A 15,102-nucleotide genomic window follows, 5' to 3' on the forward strand; every position below is an offset into this window, starting at 1 on the left:
GGAGTCTTCAAATTTGGACAGTCTTCGTCGTGTCGCTGTAACGTAATCGGCCTACTAATGCGGGCACAGGAGGATGCAGTTCCTGAATTTGGACACAGCTACGATACCGGACACAGCTGCTTCTTCTTCGGGGTTTAACGCCAGCTGGCATCCTTGTACATGCAGTGCTGCCATCTTCTGTTTGTCCGTTATTACACTCTTAAATCCTACTACTTATTCCTGCATCTTTTGGGATCTTGCAAAGCTTCAAACGATGCGTCGACTGTTAAATCAGTCGTCGACGATTTTGATAGTTGACGTAATCATGACTAGTCAACATTCACACGTATTCACATTCCAATCGATGCAACATGGGGTCAGTATCATGCCTTGACCTCCTGAGCTACAGCTACCCCGCAGCCCAGAAGGTAAAACTGTTACCTGCTAAAAAACAAACAAACCCTGAAGCCGTGAACAAACTCATCTTAGCCAAAAACACCTGCAGGCTGTAAAAGTAAAGCTGAGCTTCATTCATGTAACAGGAATCGTTGAGGAAATTTAGAGCATTAAATAAAAGAAGTCAACTGATAGTTATCTTTTGAGAGTTTTATTTTTGCAAGAAGGAATTCAGTCACACACGTGTGCACAACCAAACAGTTTGCCATGTTTTGTTTTGTTTTTGTTTGTTTTTTAAAGCAATGTAGGGATGGACACAGGAGACAGGTCGAACCAAGCACACATAAGAATGACAACAATAACAAAACACATCAGAGGACTGATGGCCTCATCAGTGACAACGATGAGGCCGCCTACAGGGAGGAGGTGGATCGTCTGGCTGAGTGGTGCGACACAAACAACCTGCTGCTTAACACCGAGAAGACCAAGGAGCTCATCGTGGACTACAGGAGGAATGCTGACCCACATCCACCCATCCACATTAAGGGGACGGCTGTGGAGCGTGTGAGCAGCTTCAAGTTCCTGGGAGTCCACATCTCCGAGGATCTCACCTGGACGACCAACTGCTCCAAGCTGGTCAAGAAGGCTCACCAGCGCCTCTTCTTCTTGAGGACTCTGAGGAAGAACCACCTGTCCTAAGACATCCTGGTGAACTTCTATCGCTGCACCATCGAGAGCATCCTGACCAACTGTATAACAGTCTGGTACGGGAACTGCTCTGCCTCGGACCGGAAGGCGTTGCAGAGGGTCGTGAAAACTGCCCAGCGCATCGCCGGAGCACCACTTCCTGCCATAAAAGACATCTACAGGAAGCGGTCTGAAAAGAGCTGGGAAAATCATCAAAGACCCCAGTCACCCATCACATGGACTCTTCACCCTCCTGCCCTCTGGGAGGCGCCACAGGAGCCTCCGGACTAAGACCACCAGGTACCGGAACAGCTTCTTCCCCACAGCTGTCAGACTCCTGAACTCTGCCTCCTGACATCTGACCCACATTAAACTCATGGACTGAACATACACACACCCACAATGGACAACTGTACTCTCAAACACACAATAATAACATGGACTGAACCACCACTCACAACCACCAGCACTTTATATAGCCTCTGTAGAATTATCCACACCCTCACTTATCTTAACTGCACTGCTGTATAGCTCTGTGTAAATAATCATTCTGTACATTCGATAATCTTTAATCCTACAACTGTTTACAACTTGCATAGTTCCCATTTCTGTATAGCTGTATATCTCAGATTCTGTAAAGTTATTTATTTCATATTCTGTATAGTTTTTCATATTTATATCCTGTTCATAGCCTGTACATAGCTTGTACTCACTACAGCCTGTACATACTTATAGTTATAGAATATTCACAATATACTTCATACCGTGTACATTATAACATACCATAATAGACCCATTTCTGTAATATACTCACATATCTATTAGGGGTGCAACGATATTCGTATCGATATTGAACCGTTCGATACAGTGCTTTCGGTTCGGTACGCATATGTATCGAACAATACAACATTTGTAATTTATTTTATCAACTTTCCTTCTGACGATGCTGTCTGTGTTGAGCGCTCAGTGAATCTGCGTTCGACTACTCCGCCTAGGCTGCACTGTCGAGCGCAGATCCACTGAGCGCTCAACACAGACAGCATAGTCAGAAGGAAGAGCGCAGGGCACCTCCCCCACCCTCATTCAGATCTGGCGTTTGGAATTATTTTGGTTTTCATGTGACGTATGACCCTGAAGGTAAGCGAGTCATGGACTAAAGTAAAACAGTATGTTGGATGTGCCATGCAATGCTCAATTACATGGGTGGGAACTAGTGTGTTAGCGCAGTTAGCTCGTTAACGTGTTGGCCGTCTAGCCCCATGCACAGGGCGATCGGCGGTAGCTCGTTAACGGAGATTTGCCGTGTTGTGGCGTTAAGGTCATTTCAACGAGATTAACCTGAAAGCACTAGTGGGAACACAACGAATATGACTGCACATTTACGCCGACATCATCCTAGTGCAAAGACAAAAACAACAAGCATGCTACTAACTTTAGCCGAGTCATTTAGACAGCTGTTAGTACATGATTCTCCTTATGCTGCTGAGAATATAGCCCAGAAGAAGCGGATAGTATAGCTTTTATTTTGGAAAGAGCCATTTCTCTGTAATAAACTCTCTTTTCCAAAGATGAGTGATTCCTCAATCAGATACAGGGCTTGCAATATCGCTAGCCTGACGTCCTGGGGCTAGCGATTTTTTTCAGTCGGGCTACCAAAATCTATCTCTTCCCTGCCCGTCGGGCTATTGTAGGAAAAATATATGTCAATGCTTTTGCATTCTTTCAGAAATGTAGCTGGGTAATTATGTCATTGGCATCGGTGAGCCACTGTTAATATGTGACATATTGAAGTCGCGTTTGAATTTGCGCTTGTTTTTTTGCTTTCACTTTGCAATCGTGCGAACTGTGTATAGAGAGCGACAGTACTGATCTGTGAGTGATGATAATTTGTGCACCAATTCCTCTGACATCATCTTATTAATCGTTAGCTTACTATGCAAACATGACAAGTGAAATCTCCCGCAGCAAGCTAAATGATGAGCTAAATAACCAGGGCTGCACATAAGTGGTCCGCAGGTGTGCATTCGCTGTCAAAATAAAAAACACGCACAAGGGTTAGGGTTAAATTTAAAAACTGTATTTTTGAGTTAAAATATATATTTATAATTTTAATAAATGACAAATTAAAAAGGCATGAACATTTTTTTTGTATCGAAAAAATATCGAACCGTGACACCAAAGTATCGAACCGAACCGAACCGTGAATTTTGTGTATCGTTGCACCCCTAATATCTATATTATTGCTAATATATATTGTAATATATCTATATCACTAAAGCACTTCTGGATGGATGCAAACTGCATTTCGTTGCCCTGTACCTGTGCATGTGCAATGACAATAAAGTTGAATTCTATTCTATTCTATGTCAGACAAGCCTGTCACTCATGTCATCTCTGGTGTGGATGTGGCTCATGCACGTGTATTCTCAGGGACCTGTGGTACACCAGCACCTGAGCAGCATAAGTGCACACTCAAAGGTATCAGGTGCTGTTCTGTAGGGAACAGCTGGTGCTGATGGGATTCTCCTGCAGGAGCTGCCATGGATCCAGTTGGCCCTCTCACCAATTCTGACCGTGGTATTCATGATGAGTAGCCCTTAGGAGGGTCGCTGCCAGTGCTTCCTCCTGAGCAGTTTAGCCCCAATCACCGGGTTTTACATCACACATATGGTGGGAGACGACGGCATCTCTGACCATCAGGGAAACTCAGAAGCGTTGATTTCAGTGAAGTCCATCATGACATGGCCAAAGGGTTTTCAGGTTGTGTTTCCTGGGTTAGTAACACAAATCATGCAAGAACAACAACACTTATCTTCATGGGTAGATGATCCTATAGCCAGCATTCCTCCTTCTGATGGATGGTGCAGCGCAACAGTAGAAGCACATTTCCAACCATGACGCAAGTTGTTTGTTGGTAAGTGGTGTGCAGTTTAGCTTCAGTGTGTTTGGGAGACACAACTGTAGCCATAGCTGAAATCTGACGCCTCAGGAAATCTAAATGTAGAACAGAATTAAACTCACGGCTTATTGCTGAGCTTGTGTGTAAACTAAGGAGGAACTAGAGCGTAAGGAACTGATCAAACACACAACACTGAGGGATCGCAACAAGTGATGGAATAAAACAGGCTTAAATACACACCAGGGTCCACAGGTGAGCAGAGCTAAGACGCAAATCTGAACATATCTCCAACTCACCATTAGAAACATTACTTCTGTTTAGAAGGGTGAGCAAACACACTCTTAAATGTACATGGAGATATTTATGGACTTTATCAGGAGTATGAACTTCTCTGATGAGGACGTGGCCAAAAACGAGGCAGCTGATGAAGATGCTGCTGGAGAAATGAGGAAGAAAATATTAACCTGGATATGACGTGTAATTGATTTTGCTGTGTGTGTTATGATCACAACTATCAGTTTCTGTTAATTGTTCTTTTTGATCAATGAAAAGATGATTAACATATAATTATTTAAAAAATGCAAACCCTACACACAGATGTTTCAGGCTTTATTTGGAAAATATATCATGAGAGCGATACAGCACTGAATAGGCAGGACCCTGCTTTGTACTCAGATTAAAAAAATGACCTAAACAGAAGAAAGGTAAAAAATAGATTCAATCAACATCCAAAACACTTTAAATAAAAAGGATACAGTGATTAAAGTATTCAAGTCAGGCTGCGATGGGTGTAGAGACAATGTGAGCCTGCACAACGAAGGGAGAGGCGCTTCAACGAACGTCTGTCTCCAATCAAATCTGTCAGTCACAGCTTTGCATACATACACTGTGCACTTTGCATTTCATCAACCGTGACACTGGCCAAAAACAAACAAACAAAAAACACTGTAAACCTTCACTTCTGCTGTATCACCACTGGCCTCATGTGTAATTCTACAGTACATCAATAGGATCATAACATGATAATATAAGGACAACACGTTTACACAAAGTACAATTAGGGATGTGAAGTGGTGCTGATTCTCATCATAACTTAATCCCACAATCTGCAGCTTTTCCATCATTCAAGGCTCCAGATGCACAGACCAGCTGGTGCTTCAGTTCAGCCAACCTATCAGGGAACACTGCTGCTGTATTTGCAGTGTTGCTATGGATAACATCATGTGAGAAAGCAGTCGATTAAAAATAAGTTAAATGAATGTGCATAAAACCATCAGAGAGGAGCCGGGCGTTGTGTTGAGACTGCAGAACTGCATTTCTGGAAATCGTCCTTCATACAGACACATCAGTGATGTTTAAAGCCACGAGGAGCAAGTTCCAACTTTCTGAAGTGACCCTATCATGTGGGCATCAAGAATGGGTCCAAAAACCTGTGCTCAGCAGGAATGATCATGAGAACAGTTTGTGTGAACATGGGAAAGTTAACAACGCAGCTCCTTTCCCGAGACAGGCACATCGAGCCAACGTTAGCAGAAACGAATGCCCCCGTTATCCTCGCTGTGTCACGCACCAATTATGACATCACGTGTCACGTGACAGAATCTTTGCGGCACTTTGGCCAGCCGTGCACCTCTTGCTTTTTGTAACTTTGTGCACTGCGCCTGCTGCAGCTGGGATCGGGTCGCTTTGAACCGCCATTTGAATCCTATTCCAGTACAGAAGCTGAGATGTTGGATCAGGTAGAAAAAAAACAAGTGTGGAAAAAAACTTTACAATAAAACACTCGATGAAGTCTTGGCTTCTGGTTTTGAAATACAACTGACTGTGAGACAAGGCTGTGGCGGCGAGTGAAGCGACCACTGCGGCGGATGTACTGGCCCTTAATACAGAGCTCAAGTAAGAAGGAGAACGTTTGGTCTGGTTTCAAACACTTCTAAGCTTTGGAACAACCACTGGTCATGTGGCTTGGAAAAAATTTTAAGTAGTAATTATTAAATGTAAGCTAATCTAGTGAGGTTTCGAAACACAGACAAAACCAATGATATGAGCTGTGTCCCAATTCCTAGGCTGCATCCTTCAAAGGACCCGTCCTTTGCAGTCTACGTGGGCCGGGTCCTCCAAAGACCGAGAAGGCCGTAAGTGCGAGGCTGTGAAATTGGACGGTCTAGCCTTTAGTTTTACGTCGCCGCGGTCTCGGTGGAGTTTAATAAACTCGGCCATCTGCTCCTTGCTATCTAAAATATGACAGGACACTGGAGTAAACTCTCGACTGTCTCACACTTTGACGTTTGACATTTATTCAGCTGTGTGACAACTACAAATTTAATCTCAGCCAAACCGATTTACTCAGGAACAAATAAAACACAAAGCCAAACAATAACATTTTAAGTTATCTAAGCGACATATATATCATGTTTAACCTGAGTAGTCGTTTTTGAAAACAATGTGCCGGGAGTCCGGTGTTCTCACCGGCTCTAGTGACCCTTGACCTCCCGGTCAGCTATCGAGCTGGTGGGTAACAGACATCTCTGAAAACGTCGGAGCGCTTTTGCAAATATGTGGTGTCTTGATAAACCGAACTGATATTTGAAGTTTAAAAGGCTGCTTTCTCGCCTGAAAATATGCTCAAAGTTTATTTTGTGACCCAAAAAGAATAATAAGAGTAATATTAAAACTTAGTAGCGGCTGCCATTGTTGAAAACTGGAATTGGCTGGGCTATGAATTCTGGGATAGGTTGGGGCATGAAGGACACGCCCTTCAAATCCGGGGAAATGAAGGACCCATTTCCGGCTGCATTTGGACATATTCAGCCTTCAAATGCGGCCTCCGAAGGATGCGACATAGGTTTTGGGACACAGCTACAAAGATGTACCCAGGCTGGTTTTACCAAATGGAACCTGTAGTTTTTACTATATTCACAAAGTGATCAACATGAAGGTTTCTTGAAGTGTTAAGAGTCGATGCGCTCTCTTTTCATGAAACGTTGCTGGATGGTTGCATTGCTAAAGCTCACAGAACAGAGGCTAAACCCGGAGTTACATCATGATAGCAGTTCTCTATACAAGTCACACATTGCAAAAGAAAGGTTTTACCCTAAACAGACAGAAAAGTGTGGACATGTGCTCACGGATGTTTCATTGGTCTCATGTAAGATTGTTTTCTTCACTGGAAGAAGTGAATTTCAAGTTTGCTGAAAAGTAGAAATGCGACACCTGAGATTTTCCAGCCGTCACTGGTGTTTGTGGCAATGACGCCTCCTGCAGTACATCTGCACTTGTTTGGTTGACACTTCTGTCCATTGTGATGCCACGCTGTGGTTGGGCTCAAATAACGCAGCTGTCCTGATCCTCACCCTGTCCAACTGGACTGTCTTCTGGGGCCAAGTCCACCTCCAAAAAGTCGGCTTGGTCACTATTCTGAGATATTTTCACCTCTTCTGCATTCTCTTGGACTCTGCTCCCTCTTTGGCACGTTCTAGACTTGGCAGGGCCAACCAGAGCCAGACAGATGGCACTAAGACCTGTGCCTGCTGCACAGGAGTAGAAAGCAGCACCATAGTTGTCAGTGATGTCCACCAGCATACCTGGGGAAAAATTAGACAGCTGTTAAGACTTTATACCCAGAGATGTGTTAAATCAAACCGAAGAAGTAGGCGCTCATACCTCCCAGCGGTGGTCCAGCAAGTGCAGCAAAGCTCTGAATGAAAACATACACTCCCACAGATGACGGCATCTTCTCGATGCCCACGACATCTTCTTCAGCCAGCATGGGAATGTGCGTGGAGCCCACAGTGCCCATGATGAAGCCAAAGAAGCCGGAGCAGATTGCCAAACCCCAGAACTCCCACACGATAGTGAAGGCCACCAGAACCAAGCTCATCAGAACCACACACCCCAACAACACCAAGGTCTTTCTGAATCGGACTTTGTTTAGCACCACTCCGATGAGCAAGCGGCCGAAGATGTCAGCCACAGCCATCACAGACAGCATATAGGAGGCCATGGTGGATTCCACACCCCTGCTTTTGCTCAGTTCAATGATGTAGAGCTGTGGCGCAAAGAAGCCAAGAGTGGCGAATAGACCGAAAAGGGAGTAACAGATGAAGCCAGGGTCTTTAAGGACTGAGAAGTCCAGAAGTTTGGAACCTGTGGAACTTACAGGGCCCCTATCTAGCTCTGCCAGTTCCCCCTTGTCCTCACTGACTTGAGCAGAAGGAATGGACAGTGATATGTCCTCACCGTCTTTGTCCGGCACTTTGTCCTTCCACTCCATCAGAGCTTTGGTTTCTCCTTCTGCATTTCTCAGGTCTACATTTGAGGCAGACAGGGAGGTGACACCAGAGTCCTGTGAACCTTGGGAGATGTCCGAACTGATGGAGGTTCTGGTTTGTTCATTTTCCAGCTCGTAAACAGCCTGCATCTCTTTCACGGAGAGCGTCTCGTCATCATGTTTCTTTAAAGGTTCTTCCTCGATGACGATTGGACGAAGGAGAACCCCACAGCCAATCACAGATGCTTGAATTATACCTAGAATCACTAGACAGAAGCGCCAGCCAATATGCTCCTTCAGTGTAGTGAAAGCTGTGGAAAAATGGGAGGTACGAGGAGAAGAACAATCAGAATATAGGTCACAAGCCATTTCTGATGTAAAGGCTCTTTTATCACTTACCTGGGGCAAATACAAACATAGCAACAGATTCTCCTGAAGAAGCCATCGAGGTGACGAGCGCTCGCCGTCCAGAAAAGTACTGGGCTAGGATGGTGATAGTGGGGAGGAAGCTGAGGCAGTAGCCAAGGCCTGTAAAGAAAGGAGAAGAGAAAAAGGGGACATGACAGCCACTGGTCCGCATGGTAGAACACTGCTAGGGGGGGTGGGTCAAAGATTCAGGGTGTCAGGCCACTCCTTTGTCAAAGATGGTAGGCTGCTTGTGATGACTCGGGTTTGCTACAGCTGCTGCTGAAAGACAAAAGGCATGTAAAGACAAAAAAAAAGAGAGACGGGGGAGAGAGAAGGAGTTGCCAAGTTAGCTGGAGTCCACTTCACAGGCCGACATGGTCATTAGGGTGGGAGAGCTAGCAGTGCTTTCTGTCCAAGAAAAAAGCAAGTTAATGTGCCTTGATGACATTTCACTCCACCAACTGGTTCGTCATTCAATCTGTCACTTTGGTTAAGTCAATTTACTGCTCTGTCTTCAGCTGCTTCAGTTTTATTACACCTGATCCCAAAGTACAATTTGTGTTTTGGGAACTATTTTACTTTCCTGTTCTGCTCTGTTCTGTCAGTCCTGGACAGCTAAGACATCAGAGTAGACCTGACTGGATGGTGTTTGGGAGAGGCCGTTCACCTCTCACTCATTGCACAGTTGTGGAAGAAATACATTGTAGCAGATTTTGTTGCTCACACTGCTAGGAGTCCCTTTAGATCAAGTCAAAGAATTCACAGGGTGTTAAATAAGACAAACACATCTGCAAAAGTAAAGCTCAGTAAACGGCACACTGTGGTGACAAAAACAGACACAGAGGTGTGGAAAAGCTTGTGTCTTTTTAGTACCTGCTACAATCCCAGTGGTAATGTACATCTCAGTGACGGAGCTGGTAAAGGCAGAGGTGATAGTTCCCAGGCTAATAAGGAAGCCTCCCGTCATGACCACAGGTCGATAGCCAAAGCGGTTGCTCAGCATTGTCGACAGCGGAGCTGAGGATGAAAATCACAACAGCAATGTATTGTTATGTATTGTGATACGCATCATAGGCAAAGTCTAATACCAGGAGGGGGCCAAGAATTGATCCTTCCTGATATGGAGTCCATACAGGGCTGGACTGGGACAAAAAATCAGCCCGGGCATTTTGACTAATGACCGGCCCACCATGGTATTATAGGAAAAGCCATAAAGCCTTTATAATAAACTTAAACCTACACCATCCTCCTTATTCTGGTATTCTAAACAGTAGTTAGCAAAAATATAAAACAACCTAATTTAGAATTACATATACCTGGATTGTGGTGAAATGGAAATGGAAAGAGTTTATATTAATCTTTGCTCGTAGTGCCCCATAGAAAGCTTTCCAAAGAGCTCTGGGCCTTTCTCAGAAATTATATCTACTGAAAGTCTGTTACTGAGAAAGACATGTTGGACCAATACATGAGCTCTGGCAACACTTTGCTAGACCCACCCCTGCACAGTTACCAGCTGTCAGCTACTTAGAAAAGGATCCTGGTGTTATTTGTCTCTCAGAAACTGTTCATAACTTTAACTCATCCATGTCACCTAAAAGGTAAACCTGTTTCTCCATCACAGCTCTGATGATTCAGTAAGGACATCTCCTGGTTTCATCTTCATGTTTCCCTCTCACCACATATCCAAACTGACATCATGACCAGCAGCTTTACAGCTGTGGCTCCAGCAAACATCAGCTGATACTAGAAATTAATATTAAATAAATTCTAACAACAGCTGATCAAGCTTAAACGTGCTGCTGTTGTTTAGCGCGACATCCGCTGGTTTCCTGTTTCTGGCACAAAGTGGGCGATAAACAAACTTTGTGTTTGCTGGGACACGCTTTGTAAAGGTTTAAGAAACAGGAAGGTTAGGAAATGGGCCCTGACACTACCTCCTGGCTTTGTCTTACATTCAATTTGTCTGCATGCACAAAGTCTCTTAAAAACTTAAAAGAGTGCAGGAGAAGAGACTGACCAGAGAAGGCGAAAACGAAGACACAGATGGAAATGACCCACGACACACGGCTGTTGCTCTCCCCAAACTCTTCCATCAGATCCTGGAGGAAGACACCCAGGCTCTTGATGACCCCATAGGTGCAGACCTCCACTAGGAAAAAAGCCAGAGCCACAACCCAGCCCCAACCACCATCGGGGACCTCTGGGTAAATGTTTGGACCCAGACAACTTTGGACATTGGGTATCTTCATTGCTAAACCAAGTCACCTGCAGGAAGAGATGGAAAAAACAGTTATAATTGGAGGTCAAAGGTGAATTTGCTGATTTTGGGCCATTTGGCAGCAGCAGGACTTCAGCAGAAGCAGAGATGTTTTAAATAAAAACAGCCCTTTGCTGCTGCTGAGCACCAAGTCGGGCACATTTAACAGAAATAGCACTGGTTAATAAAGAAGAACCAATACTTTGACCGTAAAGTAACTAGTCCATTTAACATAAGCCCACTCCATATACCTCAGTGAAACCACTTCCTTTGTCAGATGTACTACACAAAGAGAATAAGAGATAACAAATTTAATTACCCACTACACACAAATCCAACCAATCTTACTGTACCCGCTTGATTTCACTGGAATAAAGAAATTTAAATATTAAACTACAATTTTGTAAAAATGCTGAATCTCTGCTTTTGCATTGTTTAGAAGACAAACTAAGGTGGTCACTTATTTTTAAATTGGCTCTTTACTGTAAAAGCCAGGGTAAGACTCGAGTGGGTTGAGTTTAGAACAGCCTGTGCGATGCATGTCTTTCATGTTGACACACTCTTATTCCATTCTTTGCACACTTAAAAATCAAACCAGGAGTGTTTTCAGGCAGCATTTTGTCTGCACAAGGTCTTTTACCCTGAAAGTTAACTCCCTCATCTGCTTTGTGCAACTCTGATGCACATCTAACAAACTCACACTGGAATCACAAGTTAAAAAGTTAAAATAAACATTTTTAACTAATAAAACTGATTTTTAATGTCACAAATTTAATACACCATTTTCTTATACAACTACAGATGTTTTGGTTCACGGGTATTAAAAATATAGTTATCTCTAATTAACTGCCAATTTAACAATGTTTGGTCTGTTTAACAGTGTGAATATATTAAGTCCTAGCATGAAAACTGCAACTCAAGTCTACACTACTCGATGCAGAAACTATCTGCATTTATTCTTTAACCTGAAAATCTTCAAGCAACAAACTTTGATTTAAAGTAAAGTCAACTTTTCCTTAAAAACACGAAGCTTTCCAGGTTTGAGAACAACTACACCTGTAATACCATTAACAATGTAACAAACAAACAAATGTGTCAGTCATGAAATTAACCCTTAGATGAGCCTGAAAATCCACCTTTCCCAAAACTGATGTAAAGATATTATTTATTAATATTCTTTCCCACAGCCTGAAATATACATAGCTAAAATGAATTATGATTCTTTATATTTGAACCCTTTCCAGTATATCTACGTAACACCACTGGTTTTTATGGAGAACAAAACTAAAAAGTTTTCTTCAATGATCGGTAGCAACATTGATTTTCAGGCATTATTATTTTTCTGTAACGTCAGATTTAAAAAGAAAAAAGTCTCACTTGATGTCCTAAAAACAGAAATGGCAGCTTAGAAAATCATTCTGGTTCAACACTACTATGCTTAAGTACAACACTGAGGTGCATACACATCACAGATCTGCTGGAAACTGACAACAATGTAACATATTGTTTGTTTAAATAGTTTAACCTGTTACTGTGTTGGAGCAACTGTAACCCACATCATTTCCTTAGGGATTAATAAAGTATTGTGATGATATGGTAGTACTGTGGGAGCATGTGATCAGAATTTCTCACCATCTTTGAATCATTAATAAAATAATCAGAACACCGAGAATGACAGGATGGTTCCGACCTTAAACAAGTATTAGTGTACAGATTATTAGACACACACTAAATATGGACAGTAGAATAATGAAAGCTGCCTCTGCCAACTTTAAAAGTAAAATGCTACACAGTATGAAAAAGATACGGCCTAAATACTGACGCGGTATCCGTTAGGGCTGCCTGTGTTCGACATATCCGCAGTGCAGAGGAAGGATGATGTCAATCTATCGCGTCCGTGGGCTTTCTTACCCACTAAAACACAGCGCAGAAGTTATTTCTTGACTCCTGCTGCTATTAACTGTGAAAGGTTTCTAATAATGTCGCTTCATTCGAGTCTTGAAGTGATTTCTGTGCGCCTTTGATAGAATAATAAATACGTCAGTAAAGTATAGTTCAGATAATAAACCTTAGAAAATGTTAACATTAGGCGCTACCGCTGTACCGCACCTCTCAGCACCCGAGGCTCGACAGCATCCTACCGCCGGACGGACCAACGTAGGTCGGACTTACCTCCAGAGCAGTGAGGGAGGACAGCCGTGTGATGGAGCAAAGTTCTCCTATCTCATGATCATTATAGTGGATCTGTGCGGTTCGGGGCTGTCTGGACGAACACTGGGCGGAACCTGTCTCAGACTGTAATATCTACGTATTGCAAACAATATGTGAAGAATGAAAGTGGTCCGGCTTAGACACAAAGGCGTCCAGGCTCAGGGAGCTGCACTTTTTGTCTTCAGCGGATGATTTCCTGCCTGCTTTGGCAGCTCTTTACCGGCTCAAGCCGGTATTCAAACGCGGGCGCGCAGGTCTGGACTTCGTGAACGCGCAAGGTTCCTCGTGCAACATAACTGACGACACAGAACGTCGCGTAGTGCCTGCAGACCGGCGCCGCGCCCGGTAGCGTGAAAAACAACGCTGCAGACTGAGCTAATTGTTCCTAGTGGATGAGGTGCGTTGGAGGGTACGTTTGAGATTCACAGCCATAAATAAATCACCACGAAACACGAGCCCACGGTCAGTGTTTATCGGTTTAACACTCCACATCTAGCAAGTCATCAACAGCGCTGCACATGAAGGGCTTTTAAATGGCGCGTACTCTCACATAAAGCTTCCCTCGTGTGACACACACGCTTTTTATCGCACATCCCTGCGAATCATGGCGCGCGCTACAAGCCCACGAAGCGCGCGGCTGCCACAAACAGGTTTATTCCAGTTGGGAGGAGGTTTGTACCAGTCGGGCTGGAGGTCCGTGTGTGTGTGTGTGTGTGTTGGTTTTCCGAATAACACAGTCGTGTTATAATGTATATGGTCAACAAACTGAGGCAAATAGAAGAAATACGAGCATCAGAGGACCGAAAGGCTTCTTCCCACACGTGTTTGTTTCTTCACCATTAACTCAGCACCACGAGCTTAGAACATTTATAGATTACTACAATAACTACAAACCTGTTCGACTCTTAATCAGTAGAAGGGACGCAGCTTTCTAGTTCAGCAGATATTTGATAAATAGTCCTCATTTAGTTAGTAATGCATAAATGTTGCACGCCTCTGACCGACCCACAAACTGTGGTTGGTACTGGTGGAAGCATAAAAGACAAAGAGAACATCCTGATATTTTTAATCATTCGGTTTTTTCCACTACTCAAGTAAAACTTGAATAATGAAAAAGTAAAACTGCTGTGAAAAAACTGCCAAGCAGTTCCAAGATACACTAGATATTTTTAGTTATGATTTAACCACTCACATTTCAGGATGGTTGATGAGTATCAGCATTATTTTTGCCGGTTTTTTGTTATAAATAATGAACAACTCACCTTTCTTTTAGCTGTGACAAATCCTTTGACTTATTTGAAAGAGGTGCCCTGACCTGAAATACTTTTATGTGTGATACAGAGGTGTGGAAAGACAAGGTCCAGCCCTAAAATCTGATAGGACACCCCAGACAAAGCCAACCCTGCTCCAAGAAAAATAGATTCCCACAGAAGGATTTGAAGGAAACGTGTTGTCACCCAAAACTCTGTTACCACAAAGAGGACATTTGGAAAGAAGCAGATAATATTTGTCTTCACTGATAATGTATGTTACAGTGATAATGTTACAAATAATCATCTTTACTGGGGAAAAAACTGGAAAAAAAAAATAAAAAAATGGGGAAATGACAGCTAAAGAAACCAACAACATGCGCTTACAAAACTAAATAGAACAAATATCATTAGGAAATGTTTTTGTCTATGTCAGTTTGGTTGAATTTGTCAAAACAGCCTACCTGATGAGGCCTTGGTTGAGTATCTAGATGTCTACATGAGCAGGAGTTAACTGCCTTTTGTTTTACCTCATATTGTTGTGTTGTCCTTATTAAACATTTATCGAGGGCCACTACCGCTCACCATCAACAAAGCACCAAACAGAACGTTGGTGGCTTGATTGATCATTGATTTTCAGTAAATTCAGTTCTATTCCTAACACAGTTGCTTAAAGGCGCTTTATACTGTAAGGTAAAGCCCTGACAATAATACAGAAATGTCCTAGGACAATATACTGAAACCC

General features: G+C 43.1%; 1 protein-coding gene across 2 annotated transcripts; it reads right to left on the reverse strand.

Annotated features, from left to right (window-relative positions):
- Positions 1-6,649: 6,649 nt before the first annotated feature.
- LOC113021487 (monocarboxylate transporter 7-like) lies at positions 6,650-14,698 on the reverse strand. 2 transcript variants are annotated; one of them, XM_026166239.1, is made up of 6 exons: positions 14,370-14,698; positions 10,657-10,904; positions 9,513-9,656; positions 8,631-8,759; positions 7,625-8,542; positions 6,650-7,545 (listed from the first exon to the last, which is right to left on the reverse strand). In XM_026166239.1, exons 2-6 carry the CDS (start codon positions 10,886-10,888, stop codon positions 7,286-7,288), a joined length of 1,683 nt encoding a protein of 560 aa, XP_026022024.1. In that variant the 5' UTR covers positions 10,889-10,904; positions 14,370-14,698; the 3' UTR covers positions 6,650-7,285. The 2 variants fall into 2 exon arrangements, with proteins under 2 accessions (XP_026022024.1, XP_026022023.1); XM_026166238.1 differs by lacking the exon at positions 14,370-14,698 and adding an exon at positions 13,069-13,665.
- Between the last annotated feature and the right edge of the window lie 404 nt (positions 14,699-15,102).

This window comes from Astatotilapia calliptera, chromosome 4 (assembly GCF_900246225.1).
Source record: "Astatotilapia calliptera chromosome 4, fAstCal1.2, whole genome shotgun sequence".
Classification (NCBI taxonomy): domain Eukaryota; kingdom Metazoa; phylum Chordata; class Actinopteri; order Cichliformes; family Cichlidae; genus Astatotilapia; species Astatotilapia calliptera.